Source organism: Watersipora subatra, chromosome 1 (assembly GCF_963576615.1).
Source record: "Watersipora subatra chromosome 1, tzWatSuba1.1, whole genome shotgun sequence".
Lineage (NCBI taxonomy): Eukaryota > Metazoa > Bryozoa > Gymnolaemata > Cheilostomatida > Watersiporidae > Watersipora > Watersipora subatra.
The window spans coordinates 76156536-76175236 of record NC_088708.1 but is presented as its reverse complement, the minus strand read 5'-3'; the positions used below and the strand labels follow the sequence as shown (position 1 = coordinate 76175236).

General features: G+C 36.0%; 1 protein-coding gene across 1 annotated transcript in view; it reads left to right on the top strand.

Moving 5' to 3' along the window:
- The first annotated feature begins 5413 nt into the window (after positions 1-5413).
- The window catches only part of LOC137391586 (uncharacterized), a 45645-nt gene continuing 32357 nt past the window's right edge, over positions 5414-18701 (top strand). The window contains exons 1-3 of the mRNA XM_068078103.1: positions 5414-5427; positions 11414-11686; positions 18020-18466. Of these exons, the coding sequence (XP_067934204.1) occupies positions 11639-11686; positions 18020-18466 (495 nt within the window). The 5' untranslated portion in view covers positions 5414-5427; positions 11414-11638. The remainder of the gene's footprint in view (positions 5428-11413; positions 11687-18019; positions 18467-18701) is intronic.

Sequence of the window (18701 nt, the reverse complement as noted above, 5' to 3'; positions counted from 1 at the left end):
TACCTTCTACCAGAGCTTCAGGGGAGAATTCAGCAAACAAAACAAAAAAACAAGGGTTTTGTCTCATTGGTTATTGAAACTGGGCCACCAACTCTAGCCAATCCCCAAGCAGAAGGTCCAGATAACTTCCTGCGGAATCATCGTCAAACGATTCTTTTCTATTTGGCAAATGCTGACAAAACACTGCCTGAATTGTTTAGAACTGTTTATGATGATGTGATTATAGCGATATTTGTACTTTGCACCTTGCTGCCAATAACATGTCGTAATGAAAATAGGTTGATAGCGTGATGCGTATGATAGGTATTAGGTGGAAGCCTGATTGCATGCTTGTAAAATAAACAGGTATGATTGTACACAGCCCAACAGTTTCAGCTGTTGCAAAATCTCAGTGGAATCGGCTACATGTGTACTATGTTGAATTGCACTCGTACTTTTATTGTGTGTCGTGTGCAGGCACAGCTAAGATAGCTCTGTGATGTTCGGCCAAATAATCTGTGAATTCGGTCAGATTGAACGAATAATTTGTTACATGTGAGTCACATGTAACAAATTATTCGTTCAATCTGACCGAATTCACAGATTATTTGGCCGAACAGTCACATGATGTGACTGTATCTTTAGACTATAGACAAGTGTAGACACGTGCATCTAAAACATCTATATAGATATAGGCAATAGACATGTGGCAGGTTTTTGTTGAATAAAAAGACTTGTTAAAATATAAAATTCATATTCTGAATAAAAATGATATTTAGAGTTGCTCAGTTTTGGTGATTTTTAACGCAACGACCTGAATTAAAACTTAACATATGTCGTATTGTTTAAAGGATTGCCATAATTTTGCACAGAACTAAACTTAATCTTTATTCTGTTTCTATCCAGATTATCGAGGTTGGAAGGCTTTCCTTTTTATACCATACATTAGGTCGTGTCATACAGTCTCAGAGTTTTCCAATACAGATACAAATAGAATTTGCTGAAGACAGACAACAACAGAAATTGACCGTGACTCCAACAGCTCACAATGTTCATCCGGCATCAGAGACAGTTTTTGTATTTCCAACTCCCAGAAGTATTAGCTTACAAAAACTAATAGTAAATACATAACATGTTTGTTAGTAGGTTGCTTCATAAATTGACAAAACAGATGAATTTCAACACCTATGTATACGATCACATTACAGGATGCACCTAGCACAAGGAATAATGGAGGTTATACTCTCCACTCTGTTGACCTTTATCACGCCATGTTTACATAATTTCAATTGTCAGTTGAACGCTGACTCATAACTAGTCCATATCAGTGGTATGAAAAATATCAAAAACTGGAAGCGAGGTGGTAAGTGCAAAAAGTTTGTGCAGTTATAACAGCCAAGTTATCCGAACACATTTAGAACTAATCTGAATGACAAAAACTACTTACAATGTTCCTTGTAAATAACCTGAATCTTACCATTTAATGAAATAATTGATCTAATTTAATCGAAAAATTATATGACCTACATTATTTAGATTTGTTTTAAATCACAGTTCATATGAGTTTACGAAATTAAAACAATGTAATGCAGGCATGACTATTGCTAGATCATCAATTACTTTTCGTTTGATACAATCACTGTAGTGTAAGGCTTATGATGTCTTCACCATCAAGTCAAACACAAGGCAAGGTGCACTGGTCAGTGGTCATGTGTACTTTATTAACTTTATCTGAGACTGCAAGGTCTAGTTGACCGACCGTGAAACCTGTATACAAATGATAAAACTGCTAAAATATGATAATCGGCGAAAGCTGTATAAAAAAGGCATGATAACATAATATGTCATAGAGTGCATGCATACCTATTGGTACATACAAGTACATGTAGATCAAACATGATGGCTATTAATATTGTCACTAAAATGAGATGACCAAGTAGTGTAAGTAATACTAGTAGTATAAAGTAAAAAGAAAATACAGATAATATTGAATAATAATTAACCTTTTGCGCCTTATTTCTATTATGTCACTAAAATTGCTTTATAAGGAAGGCCATTGTGTAGTAGTATTATTCGTGTAATCTCAGTATAAATGTGAAGAGTATAATAGGTAAAATTTGTCAAGAGCTGAAAGCATTGACATAACAATAGCTTCTTGACTGCTGTACTACTGGTGCTACTAGTACTAAGAGCCCAAGCTGACCTAAATTTCATAACTTTTGGAGGTAAAAAATGCTGCCAGTGATTGGACACTGATATAGGCCAGTTACTGCGTCACTTGTTTTTTATTTGTTTTGGCAGTGATGACTCTAGAGTCACAACTATCACAATAACACAGAATACATTACCAAGCATGGTCAATTTAAAAGAAACACTCTAAGACTTCATACCAAAAGATATATTGGCATGCCATTTGAAATATAAGCAAATTTAAAAGTAATAAAAGTTGGCTTAGAATATCAAATGTCGGACAAAAACATACCAACGTGTCTGAAACACAAACAATTTAAATATAAGATTTGTAACTATACCAAAGCATGATTAAACAGAGTTAATATTAGATAATACGTTCATTAAACATGACGCAATACTATAATAATACAATTGTGGCACACACAATTTACTTTTCTACTTGCTAAAAAAACTAAATAAGGCATACTACTTACAAAATAACACTCACTAATAAATCCATACTTAAAACCGTTGTTTACACAAGATGTTTCTATCCTTCCCAAAATGTATCTAAGAGTCAAGGTATAGCCCGAAAATATTCGCAACAAAAAGAAAAAAACTGTCACGAGCATGTTCTAAGAACCTACAAAATAATCTCACAGCGAATACATCTAGCCTTGTCAAGATGGATTGATGTTGTTAGCATTAACCTACTAACTATTAGCTAATTGTGAGTTACATATCTTTGTTATATTATACAGCTAAGTGAGCTAACAGTTCAGAACAAAATATGAATAAGATATCTATATTTCCTAGTACACGTGCCCTTGTAACAAAGAAAAGTCAAGACTGTGTGAAATAAGAATTTAGATTTACCTGAGGAACAATCATTACGATAACTTTTTGTCGGTCGAACTAGCAGGCTTCATTTGTTAGGTGCAAGCGTGTGAACCAGAATGTTTGCTAATTGTATGAATAGTTAACCAAGAACAAGTATGAATTATTCGACACTCTTAGTTTATTCAATGTCAGGATCTTTCATGAGATCGGGTCGTTTGTTGTTAGGATGACAAATGACATTGAAATCGACAACAACGCCCTGTGATTGGATGCCGAAATCTATTGTTTATAAATTTCACCTCTCCAACTAGATTAGACGTAAACAACCTATGAACATTATTAGACAAAATGTATTTAGCTTAAAGCCCGATTTTAAAGCTCTAAAACTTTATTACCGGCTTTTAATGTTACACTCTGTGCTATTAGAAGAAGCTAGAGCTAGCACAAAGAAATGACAAATCTCACTGATTAGTTAGTAATCTGTTATTTTGTTGATAACAAAATAACAAAAAGCCTCTATTAGCAGGCCTATTATCAAATAAAATACAAACTGTAAAAGTACTTAAGCAGCGAACAAGATAGCAGTGAACAATTCATGTTTAGTCTGAGATTATTTGTGTAAAAAATTAAAGGAATATTTACATGAGAAGATGACTTCAAATAATTTATGCTAGATAACTTGTACAAAAACAAATTGATTGCCACTACTGTATATAAAAGTGTTCATGTCTGACGACTAGATTCTCCATGTCTATTGATTGGGACGAGATCGGTTGTTAATTAATAATTGGATTACTATAATATGGTCTGTATCATCTGTCTGTGTGAGTATCATTGATGTTCACCTTTACGTCTACCTGCGGTGGGTTATTTATGTTTTCAATTGAATCGGTCACTTTCATGTATAAATTCAAGCAGATGTTGGTAGTTGTGATGGATAGGGAATATTTTCTTTCTTAGATTGGTGTAATTGTGGCATTTGTATAGGTAATGGTCTACTGTTTCGTCCTCATCCTGGCATGTGAGTGATGGTGTAAATGTTAAATTGAGTATGTATAGATGATATTGTGAGGTTGTGTGTCCTGTGAAGAGCCTGGTTAAAATTGATATTTCTCTCCTTGGTAATATAAGTAGAATAGGGTTTCTTTCCAGATGTTTTGTTTTTAGGTCCTTTAATAAACCAGTTGAGCAGTATCCTGTTATCAGATGAGTTCTTCTTCATCATTGCCGATCATTATTTAGTTGTTTTCGAATAGTGAATTTTCTAAAATGACTTGCTGATATATCTGTTATAGTCGTGTTTCTACCATATAGGCTTACAATGTGAAAATGTATTTTCTTTTGAAGTTTGCTTTTTGTAAATTATGTCTCTGGAGCTTAGAGACTCAGCTGTCGGTATGTTTGTGATATAGTGAAGTGATTCCATAGAAGTGTTAGTCTTTGCTCCCAGTATGTCTTTCAAACAGATATGGAGAGATGCCAGTTTTTTGTTCCCAAATAAAACTACTGTAAAACACTTTGGGTATTATGGTTGATTCTAGTATCCTTTTAGAACCGTATGGCCTTTAACCCTGCATTGATGAAGGGGAAAAGTAGTCTCCATTTTTCGGCCAATATCACTTTTGCTTCTTCTCTTTGTGTGTTGAATGCTAACTTAGAGTTTAGGGTTAGACCTAAAACTCTAGTAGAATTGGTAATGTTTATGTTTTCTCTGCTGACGAAGTTGTTTTGGGTTGCAGTTGAACCAAATAGTATCTGTCTTAGAACAGTTTGCTTTCATGCGCTATTGTTCGAGCCAGTGTGTGAGCTTCATGCAGTTACTTTTATTGTTTCATATAGGTAGTAGATCTTCATTTGATCTTGAGCAGATAACTGAACAATCGTCTGCATATTGGAGCGAAGTTACATTCCATGAGCTCAGCATGTCTCTTGTGTAAAGTACAAAATAATAGGGGATGCTTCCTTGTGCCAGTCCTAATTCACATAGTTTTGGTTGTGATAGGTGGCTGTTAACTTTAAGTCTGATCGCTCGTCATGTGATAAAATCGGATATTAGTTGAAGGGTCGATTTATTCTTAATTCAGCGAGTCTGAACAACATCCCTTGGTGCCATACACTGCCAAAAGCATTTTGCAGGTTGATAAAGAGGCTTGCGACTTTTTGTTTAGATGATTGTGTTGAATTTCTATCATCATTGGACATAGGTGAGTAGAGGTAGATCTGTTTTTACGAAATCCATGTTGGTACATGTATTTTGGTATCCAGCCTTCTGACTCTGTTATAATTCTAAGTCTGTGCTCCATTATTCTTTTTAGAATTTTGCCACATATAGAGGTTATTGTTATTGGGCGATAGTTGTTTGTTGTGGTGTAATCTTTCTTCCCAGGCTTTCTCAAGAAAATAACTGCATTGTTGGAAAATGGCCACTTGCTTGAGGTAAGGATACTGTCAAACAGAATTTTGAGTGTAATTTGAAACTGGAAACTTTCATCTTCAAATTCAAAATCTCACTGATTATCTTTTAAGAACAAGTTTTTTTTGCAATATTTCAAGGTTAATTATTGTTATTACTATTTGACAGTCATTCTATTCTTTTTTATAACATATTTAATGTCAAAATTCACTATGAGTAAATATTCCTTCTACGCCTTTTGGAGGTTAATAGCCAGACACGACAACTGCTAATTAAAACTGTATCGTTTGCGTATGTTCACGGCTCCCTATTCAATTATGAAAAAAAGAAAAAAACTCTTTATGACAAACGTTTCATATTTAAATCGTCATCAATGAGTATATAGACACTATATAAAACTATATAGACCAAACCTTCATACAATGTCTCTGCGAAATTTGCAGGCTTAAGTGGTGGGCCTATGTGAGTTGGAGTCAGCTCATGACTGGATGCTCACATAGCTCACTGGCATAGAGTGTTTACATGAGGAAACATTAATTTTCATGACAAGCAATCATAATCTGGTTATAATAATATAGATAATTTTTTTTTAATAAATTATATTTATTGCGTTTAGTTTTGGAAGCTTCTTGTTTATACTGTTGTACTGGAATATACAACCTTGCATATGTTTGGAATTGCACAACATGGTGACAAAACTTTGTTTTGCTTGTATATTAAAAAAAATAGTGTTTTCAGTTTGTATTTAATAAGTCCAAAGCTTTTTAAAACATGAGCGCACTTTGCCAGACTGTTGTCAAGTTTGAAAAGGTTCAGAAAACCTGGCTTCACCTGACATACATGACCTTCTGTACCTTTTACATTTAAAAAAAAGCATATTATCATGTAACCTCTTTGTTGCTATACTTATTTCTTTTTAAAACATTAGCCCATCCAATAACTATATTGCCAGAAGTAGTAATTTGCGCCTACAGCTTCATCTATTTGGCGATTACAAATTTCGAGCGTAAATTTAAACTTCAACTAAGATTCGCAGTCTCCTAGCAACTTTTATTGAGATTTTGCATTGAGATACAACATTTAGTAAGACTTGCTAATCTCACATTAAGCTGTGGAAGTTGCATGTACTCAATATGTAGCAACCGTAAATACCCAGGAAATTTCTATCTCTGATGTACAACCGGAATAAAAGTCTCCCATAAATGGCTCTTGTTAATAGTTTTTATCGTGATTTAATACTGTTATTATTTGCTACAAACCAAATTATACTTTTCTGATTATGGCAGACAAAATTAATTTCCGCCTTGATGTTTTTATTCTACCTTGTCATACAGAGACCGGTGATGATACTCTGCTACGTAAATACACAAAGTGTTGGTCTTTAAAATTCTCAGAAAAGTTATTTCATTACAAACAGATGCTACTACTGTACTATACAGTATTTATATTTCACAAACCTACATTCTTTGTTGTAGCTTCTATGAGCGCGTAAATAGTAGTCGCAACTTTTGGTAAGGGCAGACAATTCCAAAAGCAAACTCGCTTTACACACTAAGAAACTTTATGAGTCAATAGCAGCTAAATCTTTTTAAACAAGCCGGGATTTATAAACTAAAATGTGACAGATAATAAAAAATGTAATGCCTGGTCTAAATGTGAATGATTAACATAATGTAGTAGATAAGTACTGGTGATACATTATATCTATACGCCTTATAGTTTGTATGAATTCATGAATATATGAACTAGAGTAGCTTAAGCTGGCCTAAATCTATATAGATAAAACACAGTGTTTGTATTCTTGTCTTTTTCACTTTTTGTGCACATTTTGTCCAGTTATAGCGATTAAATCTAGCGATGAAAAACCCGTACCGCAGAGGATTTGATCTCAGAACCTCCCTCAATGGAACAAGCAAACCCATAAAGCTACGCAGGATACAATAGATCCATTAAACAAATAGTCATTATCTGGGTTAAAATACACCACTGTTCATAAGCTGTTTTTTAATACCCGTGCAACGCCAACATATTAAGTAGTCTATATAAATCTCAGTGTTAGTCTTTTTGTTAAACCCTGTGTCTAGTTATAGCAATTAAAACATAGCAATGAAAAGTCTGCACGGTACTGGATTTGATTTTAGGACCTCCAGATCTAGAGGCCGCGAAATTAACCATTAACCTACACGGAATACAGTAAATTCATTTGGCAAATAGTCATTACATTGGTTAAGATACACATGTTTGAAGCGCTTGCTTGGGTTGTTAAGCTGGCACAAAAAAGGGTATTGTTTTACTGAAGATGTTTGTAAAGATTTAGCATTCAGCTTCCTTAATATAATAACATCCGTCCTTTTGTCTTAATGTAAAGAAAATAGAACGCACCTCTCAGGAATCATACCTATACAATTTGGCAGTTGCACAGATGTGATACCAACCACACCAACACTAAGCCACACAGCCAGCATAATTGTGCTTATAATTGTTATGCGTTGTGATTTCTCACGCAATCATGATCTTCAAGTCTGCTAGAATTATTTAATCGCACTAATTGTTCCATAGTGTTGCAGTTAGGCCGTATGGTGTAGTTGATAGCATGTCTGTTGATAAAATTGTTGTGTTGTATTTCAACGCCAGCAAGAAGTCGTTTTTTTATTCGTATAACTTTATTATTAAAACTGTTCATACAAGAAATGCTTAGATTTATATACATGTAGATTGAAGACGGCACTGCATGACTTCTTCTATTCAACTGTGCACTTGCACAAGTTCATTTATTGTTGATAACATAAAATAGTCTCCTAACCATGGAGTACAACCATATAATAGTATATGTATCAGATCTCAATCTCTGACTGACTCTACTACCAACCTGTTCGCCTCCAAAGTTGGGCGTCCTTATATACGATTAAAACGGCAGATGTCAGATGATATTGGCTGATACAGCTGATTCGACAGATATTGGAGTTCCAAAATATGAGTCATAGCGCTTACTGAATGTTTATTAACAAATAAATTAAAACAATTTAAACACTAAAAGATATAACTAAAATCCTAGACAGTAGTTATATAGGTTTGCCAAACCAAACGAGTTTTAGATACATTAATATATATAAAAATAGTTGGGCATTATAAGATGCTGACTAAAAAAGTACAAGATGTTTGAACTTATCTTGCCTTAAATCAAGAAATATGTTTTGATGGTAGGAAGTGTGAAAGTGCCGGGATGGTAAACTTAGCAAATCATCGTACAACGTTGAACCAGCACAAGCTTGTTAGGGTAGTGATGACTGCTTTACAAAGAGATAGAGAAAACTTTAATATTAAAAAGTGTAGCATAGAAACAAAAAAACACTAAGAAGCTCATAAGGATTATGTAATATGGAATCCAATTTATGGCGGTTTGCGATGGTTGCGATTAACTGTTCATTTTTGAGCTTTTAAGAGCTTGCAATCACATTTCCACATATTTGGCACCTACAACACAACAGAGTAAGACATAGTGAATTTTTTGATATCAAAAAGCTGTAATGTGAATTTTGCTGCAAGTCAACCTTTAAACAAAACTGAAGTATTTGATAAGACTATAATGCAAAGACTAGGAGAGAGCAACTCTTATGGAAACACTGACTCGTAGCACCAAGGTTCTTTCATCATGTGAGTAGTGTACTCTGTTGTGTAGAAAACAAAGATAGATTTTATTCAGCCTACAAAAGTTGATTTTGGATTATTATTATTGATTATAGATTACCCTATCAGTTGTGGGCTAGTTCTGATAAACTTCTATTGTTGGTCACAAATCGATTGGTCCTGTAAGATCATATTAAATTCTCTTACCATAATATGCTAGTTAGCTAAAAGCAGATTATTGTAAACACGCTATTATCTTTATATAAGTATGTTGAATTTATTTTTATTAATAAATAAGTTTGTATTTTATTTGTAAAACTTTTATGATCAGTATAAACAGTAGTTTTTTATGCTGCCAAAAACTGTGCATTTACATTTTTAGTGGCACAACATTTTTCAGAGATGTTATTATATGCTATTGAGCGAATGACAGAAGTATCTAGCAAGTCTACTAGAGGCTTTCATATCAATATGGATCGTATTGCATCATCTGACTTTTATCTCTTTAATCAATAAGAACATTGTATCCAATCTTACACGTATTTGTTTGATATACACATTGTTAATATTATTATATTCATATAACCTCTGTCTGATGCGCTTTGGGTGATCATAAATCGATATTTGACATTGTTTTGATGTAAGTATTTTCAATCCCTCCTGAGTTGCTTTGTCACGCTTTATACTGATCTTACAATAAAAGGTGAGTGAGAACAATTCGTCTCCTTGTTGAACATAAGACAGTAACTACGCATTGAATAAGAGACACATAGCCACTTACTCTCTAGCAACAGCTCTATACACAACCTTAATCGTACGGTTTGTGAACGGTTCGACAGCAATGGGTCAAGTCGATACAGCGATCGGAGAGTTGGAACCCGCGTCAGAACGAGCTCGAAAAATCTTGCAGCAGAAAATAACTAAACAAAAGGTTGGTTATAGATTTAGTGACTGACATCATAATATGTTAAATTTCATATAGATGCTAGCTTTACTGAAACAGAGATTGATTACAATGATCGTTTCTCTGAACAGCGAGTTTTTCAGGAGCTACTAAAATGAGCAAGAGGACTATCAGCGGGTCAACACAATTAATTAAAACTATCGACAGGTCTTACGATTATTGATGGGCGTCTAAAGACCTCTAACATTCTTTTACTTCTGAACGAAATTGATAATCAGCAATTTTCTTCTAAATCTCCCTATGGATTTGTCTACCCACAACTTATAACTTGGAGTCCAATCAGAGTCACTTGCAACTTAAAAGCTGTTGCCAGTATGAAAATCTTTAAAACAAACTTACCAAAACAAGTTTTCCAGCTAAAGTAGACACAGCTGCAAGAATCCAAACACAACGAAGGCTAGTGAATTCTTTCACAATTAATCTTTTGACTTCCATGGCTATCACTAGACTAGTAGTTTCAGCTAGAGAGGGTGTTAGAGTAGAGAGACTATGAGGGTTGTAAGCAGTTCTATAAAGACTGACGACTCCCGCTCCTTCAGCTTCACTTCCTCAGACTTCAATTATCCTATGCGGCCGTTTCTGGCCGAAGAATGACAAATTTATCTGATATGTGGCTCTCGAAGCAGAGTTTCTTGTCAGAGTGTCGTACAGAGATTATGGTTGAACATTATTACTGTTATAAATATTATACTGTTACAGTATACAGTATTACAGTGTACAATGTATACAGTGTACAGAATACAGTGTTATACAGTACTCTATTAAAGGTATAATCATATTTTACTCTCGCATGTGTACTGTATATGCATATCTCTTACGTGTTTGTCTAGCTATAGCTTTTAAAATCTTGGAACAAAAAATCCGTATTGCAGAAGATTTGATCTTGGACTCTCCCATTTGCCCGTTTAACTGCCTTACCAATTCAGCCACACGAGCTTGATGAATTCATAAGGCGATATATGTCGCTATATCGGAGCAAATACGCTAAAGCTCTCCATTACGACACAGCTTGATAGCGTAACGCCATGGAGAGGGGTAGCTCTTCTTAGTAAGCTTACTCAAGTTATCCATTGCCAGACTAATAGCGAGTGGCAGACAACTACATATATTACCTCTCATTGTTTTTAAGCTGATTTTTAATACCCGGGCAACACCTGGTAGCACAGCTAGTTGTACCATATTGTAGACTAGGAGTATGTTTGCGAGACACTACAGGCTGTTTAATGTACAATACAGCTCTCAATTTTCAATGTACGAAGTTTTTTAATGTTCGACTATGGCCCAGTCTGTATTAGTTTGAACAAACGAGAGTTGTCTGCACTCATGATGAAAAGAGCATCAAACTCCATTCTCAAGCGTAGTCGGACTTTACGTTTCTCTCTCTGTTAGCAATAGCCTTGGAATTATTTTCATTGCAGACAAAAAGATTCTACAGAACAGCCAAGAACCAGAACTTTGGAGAGAGTCAAAAGCTCAACATCCAATTAAAGACATACGCAAATGAAGAGCATGAGTTTAAAAGGACACATAGCGCCAACCAGCTAATCTTTAGGATCAACCGAAGACGTCATATTGCGTCCTCAGAACTTGTTCAAGTTGATCACGAAATTAAGACTCTGCAAGAGAAAAGACACCAGTCAACTATGATTTCTAAGCTCAGCGTTTCAAAAGATATTGATGATGTCGCAAAGGTTGGTAAAACGATTGTACAGGCCCGAGTCTACAGTATGTTAACTACAGCTGTCGGGATGCTATTATTGTACGTGTATCACTTCAAATGTAACTTGCATGGTCCTGTTGTGAAAATTGTAATGGTTGTGACCATTACGAAAAAATCATACCTGTGCATCGCTAAGCACTCACTGATGCCCAAACATGAAATGCATTACAGTTGCAGTAAATTTGGTTGAAGATTTACGTAGTTGCATTAGCATGGGCAGTAGCTGTACTAGTACTTGTACTAGCACTAGTACTAGCACTACTACTTGTACTAGTGAGCAGTATGCAGTATACATGCATTACAACTATTTATTAATGCGCAGTAAGCAGTATCCCTGCAGTGGCGGTATTACCTACTTCACAGTCTGCAGTGCTGTAGGCAGTGGAAGGGTTACATACATGCACAGTACATTTTCGTGAACACTCATCACAGAATCAAGTATTGAGTTAACTTTTATGCAGACACAACACAATTGCAAGATGTGAATGCTGCTCTAATAGCAGAGCAGGAACATAAACTTATCTTTCAGCCTTTTCCTTCGGAGGGTGGGCTACTCAAACTAAAATGTTTCATACTCAGAAATTTATGCTGAATTCAATTATAATGTTTTTACACCTAGGTGTTTGCACATTTTTGAGCTAGAGAGCACTTTCGAAATGGGAGGGGGCAACTCCAAGTTTGGTTGGAAAACCTTACATATCAGACAAAGAAAACTATTTTATAATCTCAAAAATTAATAAATGTTTTTATTTGAGATAAGTGAGTCAATTTTCAGCATTCCTTAACCTATGCCAAGGATGCAGCAAGACCACTTGTTTCACTGTCTTGATTAGTCTGTGAATGAAACCCTAGTCAGAGTGACTAAACTTCAATATGAGACAGCCAAACAGTATTCAAACAGGTGGTTGATATTAAAAAAAAGAGCATTGCTCAAAAAGTGCTAAGCATTGAGAATGTTGATGAGAGTTCAGACTTGTTGTCATTATGCCTGTTATAAAAAGTATAACAAACTCGTTATGAAAAGAGCTGAGAAAAGACATGAGAAGAGACAGAAAGAATGTGATACAGCAGAAGAGGTGAGATCAGAAATTTATAGCTTTACAAATTCATGATGATTACTCAATGATGATGGTACATTGGTGGGAGAAAAAGAAAACATTTTCATTTTTGTCTGCACATTTTGTGAGCAGTAAAATGAACTCTTTGCAGTTTACATGACAAGTTATAGCCTACAATTTGGACATAAATTTATAGATAAATTACATGTATGATCCTTCCTTGGTTTTTTGCATATGACCACACAAACTACGCTAGATATGGCAGGCTGTACTGAGATGACTAATCTGAAAGTATCGCATAGCAAGGTGTATGAGGCTCTTATGAAGAAGGGGTATTTTACTTATCACTCACGACATCACTGTCCATTCAGCTCTATCGCTTGTGATCAATCTATTGAGCAAACAGTTAAAAGAGACTCAAAGTCTCATGGTGGAATCATAGGGTTTACCAGGAAGTCATCGGCCTCTCAATGCTGGACTCTATCTCACCCAGAACAAACAGCTGTACATACAGACATGAGGAAGATGCTAATGCCTGGTGATTCGGATGCAGCAAGTTATGAGATGCATGTAAAGGCATGGAAGGCTGATGAGAAAATGAGGGAAGTCATGAAAGACTCATAACAGCAAGAATAAATCCGTTTGCGTTTCAAACCACCAAGCTAGTACATATTACCAGTGGTGCAAAAGCCTCCATTGAAGTGAAGCAGGATCTTGAAATAGCAAATGTGATAGGAGAGAAACAGCTTTCAGAATTTGTCCAGAGGAGGTTAAGCACCCAAGAGATTGATTTCAATGCATCCATCAAGTCAAACAAGCTCAAAACCTTCCCCACATTATCATCAGCTAAGAAAAAATCGAAAGAAAAAGTCCTAGAGTGTTCGCACATACTGTTTGAGAATTTATTAGTGATCAGCCAACAGCGTAACTTGGATTTGAGAAAAATGTTATCATTCCCTTTTGGCAACATTAGCTGGTCCCTAGCTAACTCTGATGGCTCTATATCGAAGACTGCCAAGTCGGCTCTGATGGCTGCTGTTGACGAAGATGTTGATGATCAACCATCAATCTATGTTAATCAGGATCAGCTACCAGTCTTTGACGCTGTTGTGGTTGTTGCTATGGCTGAAATTCAGACCCTGAAAGCTCCTCCAACTTTTGGCATGGTTGCCAGTCAGCTTTTGCAACGGATAGTTAGTATTGCAAGCGTGTATCACCCATGTCGTGTGAATTTTGTTTGTGACACATACCCTGATATCAGCATTAAAGGAGGTGAGAGAAGTCATAGAAGTGTGAAAGGAAGGCAGAAGGTTGCTGTGTTTAGTCCGAACTTCTGAATTTTTAGCAGATGGCTCAAACAAGACTGCTTTAGTGAAATTTTTAAAGGATACATGGAGGAAGTCAACTGTGAAGCAGAAACTAGATCTTGCAACAGCTTTTTCTCAAAAATGCCACATGATCAGCTATGACCTTGATGGATCAATTGCTGTAAACCAAATAGATAGTTTAACACCAGACCACGAGGAAGCAGATACGCGTATGTTATCACATATCTCAAAGCTAATGGAAGACAAACCCAGCTTAAAAGTTGTAGTCAAGTGCCAAGACACAGATGTTTTCCTAAGCTGTCTATTTCTAGTGAATGAGCTGTCATTATAAAAACTCATTTACTGCTGTGGTAAAAAGCAGTTGAGATATGTAAACAGGTTGTCTGCCTACTGTCCTCACATCCGAACAATGCAAAGCACTGCTCGGGCTCCATGCTCTAAGTGGTTATGACAGTGTAAGCGCATTCTATTCCAACGGGAAGATAACTTTCTTCAAGCTGCTAAAGAACAATCTTCAATTCTGTAACACCCTGAAATCATTGGGAACAGATTTTGAAGTTGGTGGTGCAATAAGATGATCTGTTGAGACATTCATATGCAGATTATGTGGTGGAGAGACAAATTCCATCAATGAAGCGAGGTATAAGATCTGCTCACCGTCTCGGACATCACAACCAAACCTACCACCCACACTAGATGAGTTAAATCTCCATATATCTAAGGCTGCCTATCAGGCCGCGATATGGTGAAGAGCCAAGCAAATCATCATCAATGCCCCATCCCCCAGCAACATGGATGGTTTATGGAAAATGGAGAGCTTAAAGCTAGATGGATAACACAACAATCAGCACCTCCTGATGTGCTCGTGGACACATTTTGTCGATGCAAAACTGGGTGCCAGTCTCGTCGCTGTCAGTGCAACAATACAGATCTCAAGTGAACAGACATGTGCAGAAGCAGCTGCTGTCGCAATAGAAATAAAGAGGATGGTGATGAAAGTAGTGATACAGAAGACTCAGATGACTGTGAATTAGAAGGTTAGCATTTGAGTGGTAATGTAACCAAAGGGGCACTTCATGTTTGATTAGAATACATATGTGTCACACCGTATAAAAAACTGACTAATTGCGATTTCACTTGCATAACAAAGTAAACGGTTCGACATAATAAGCATTAATGATAAATATATGTATACTAAAATGTTATATATGCCTTTACATGGTTGAGTCTTTAAAAATACTTTTCATTTTGTTTTTCAGATCTGTAATGATATATGAGTTGCGGAATAGCAAGGACAAGCTGTAAAGCTGCCACAATATCAACCGAAATGGGAACACATAATATTATGTAATACAATTCTAATATTGTAATAATTAAAGAATAAATTTTTTAATTTTATCAGAATTGATTCCAACTTAGGTTATTGCTAATTATTTAGTATTTATATGCCATTTTCATTATTACATTGTTGGTAAAAGCACATGAAACATTGCAGACATTTATTTAATTAAAATAATATATTGATTAAATTGCTCAAAAATGAACAATCTGAAAGGTGTAGAAACCAGATATTTGAAATCAGCTCAAAATTCTGATCTAGATGCCACTCTTATTACGTAGCCCATCTCCAAAAGGAATAAATCACTTTTTTTGACAGCTTTTTGACGCCCTCCTGCTCTACTATAACTGAGTACGAGTGGCAAACAAATTGATCACAATTAGTCTGCTGTAATGTTGAAACAAAAATCTACTTTAATTCTGATATATATAATGTTAATAAAAATATGATACATAGACCTTAAGTTCATCGATCGGAATGGTGATTATACCTGACTTCCTATCTCGAAGCGATATGAGAGTTAGAGCGTATGTTCACAAACTTGCTGAACATAGCATCTGAAGATTTTGTAGAATGCAGTACAGATGGCTTGAAAGTCACAAGTTTCAGCTGATTCATAACATCAACATGGTACTAATGTGCGGTTGCAGCAAACATGCAGTTTCAAGTTTTCAAGAATGCACATTTGCAGTATGCTTGAATTCAGGTAATAAGTCATGATTATAAATTCACAGCAGATTGCAGTAGGCAATTTGCAGTAGGGCAGGTGCAATAGCAATAAACGTTTATTGCGCATTAGAAAGTTATACTAGACTGTAAACTTACGGGCGTACTGCGCTGTGCTGATGCAATTCTAACAACCCACAACCCTGTGGTCCTCTCACTTGACTATACAAATGCAAGCAGCCTGGCTGTTATTTCTAGTGCACTGAGTGAAGTTTGCTTCATTACACTATGCTGTATGCAGTATACTTGGAACTAGCTATGCAAAGGTAACCAGTCAAGAGGTAACAGCTATAGCTCCTTTGGCCAGCTGCGCTCTGTTTGCCTGATTTATTCAAGAGATTAGCTAGTCTGGCCATTATCTAAAACAAAGCAAAAAGGTTTTAATTGGCTTCAACTCTGAATGTAGCCTAAACCTTGTCAAGGCGATCAAATAGTTATTGGGCGTTGCCCTTACAGCCCCTACTATTATGGCAAGCTGTAACAGTACAGTTAAGGTTCTAAGGCTGCCTTTGCAGGCCAATTAGCTATAAGATGAGTTCCTTACTATTAGCAGTTTGCTGCAGTGTTCAGTGTGCTATTTTACTGAGTAGGCTAATGATCATGTCAGGCTGGCATCCTATCCTTGGCGTAATTGTTCATAGTTGATCAACAGTCGAGCTTTCGTAGCCTGACTGACAACTCAATCTAAGATAGACTCAGTTCCAGGTGACTAACACGCGTGTTGAACTTGATGCCGTCCCACAGAGCTAAGTACCAACTGTAAGAGTGGGCACTGAGCTAAAAGTATGCACACCTTTTAGAACTAGCTAGTTCATAGGATGTTTGCTCCAGCTCGGGATTGATACTTTCCATAATTGATACGGTAGCAGTAGAAGGGCTGCTGATGCCCACCACCCACAATTCGTATAATATTATAAAGTAAATCAGTCTACTAGCAGACAGTGACCATCTACCAGTAGAAAACAAAGCAGAGAAAATCGAATAATATGTAAAGTATGCAGTTATTACATAATTGCGCTTAACCGAGGAACGAAATTTTGTTAGGAAATACTGGAGGAATAGGCTTCTTTCTACAGCAATGTTATACAGGGACCTTCTGGCTTGGAAGCTTTCTTTCCTATAAAATTGTAATTTTTACTGTGAAAGTTATAAAGGTTAAATGCCACCTAAAATGAAAGCTGATTACGGGAAGTCATTTTCTATCTAGTATCAATTTTCAATAAACACACAAGAATGCATCAGGATGTGTTGGATCCAACTACACTTGATCACTTTCTGATGCCACTTTGACTGTGCTGTCAAACAATATTTGCAATAAACCTCACCAAGTACTGATAAAAAGATAGTTGTCTTCTTTTAGAAACCATGAGGAGACAAAAGCATGATTTTAGTGCTGCGCAGGAATATATAAAGGGTAAAAAGAACTACAACAGCTGTACACATCAGCATTCATTCTGAGTTTCAGCAAAACTTTGTTTATAATCACACGCTAACTGCAGCCATTAGTAATCAAAGTCTAGTTAACACTGGTCTAGATGTGCGGTACTTACAGAAATGTTGATTTGGTCAAACATTTTTGTATCATGTCTTTTACTAGTGAATGACTACCAGTGGAAATAAAGTTTTAGTGTTATGCGAGTTGTAATATTTTTACACGTAATAAATTGACTAACAATAAATATTATTCAGTTCCATGTATTTCGGAGTTGTCACAAATTGCCTCTAGATAGTTTTCCATGGTAGGCCTAATCACTCTAATCACTCATCTTAGCCTAATTATAAAAGATTATGTTAAAATTTTGCCTGCTGTTGCTTGATTGGCTGAACTCAACCCGTTACTCTCACATTTGCAGCATATCACAAATGCGAAAGAGGCTTTCCCAGCAGAAATGTTATCTGACACCCCATTGCCAGAGACTGTAACATCAGCACTTCATGAAGGTGTTCCAACCATACTTAGTCGGCCAAAAATACTTAAGCGAATCAAGACTGCTCCTGTATCTGGCCGGCAACCTAACAACTTACTGTCTAGCGAACTGCAAGCGAGTATGGCAGATCCACTGCAAATGCTCAAAAGGGTAGAAACGTCTGATGGCTTTCTTACTGTACGAGATCGTCTTGTACGCAAGAAGAGTGCAATATCAGCAAGAAGCGATCAACAGAAGTCGGCTAGAGATTTTCCTCGATATCTAGCTCTTGATCCGCTAGAAGCCATTTCTATCAGAACAAATATTAAACAACAGGCTGTGAAAAAGTGCAAGCAGATGCATGCTGGGAGTGATGAACAATGTTCTTTTTTGGTTAAGAAATGGTTGGAAGATTTGGATACGAAGTAAAAGGTGCAGATATAATTGTTCATCCTGTCATTCGATGAGACAAGCTTTCCTTACAAGTTCTACACAAATTACAATGCCTTCTACAGATACCAATCCAATATTGACATCATACGGTATATTGCATGATCTGACAAAATATTGTCGACCTTATACTGTGTACCATTTTCCTTCACCTTTGAAGAGCAACGGAGCTGAAAAC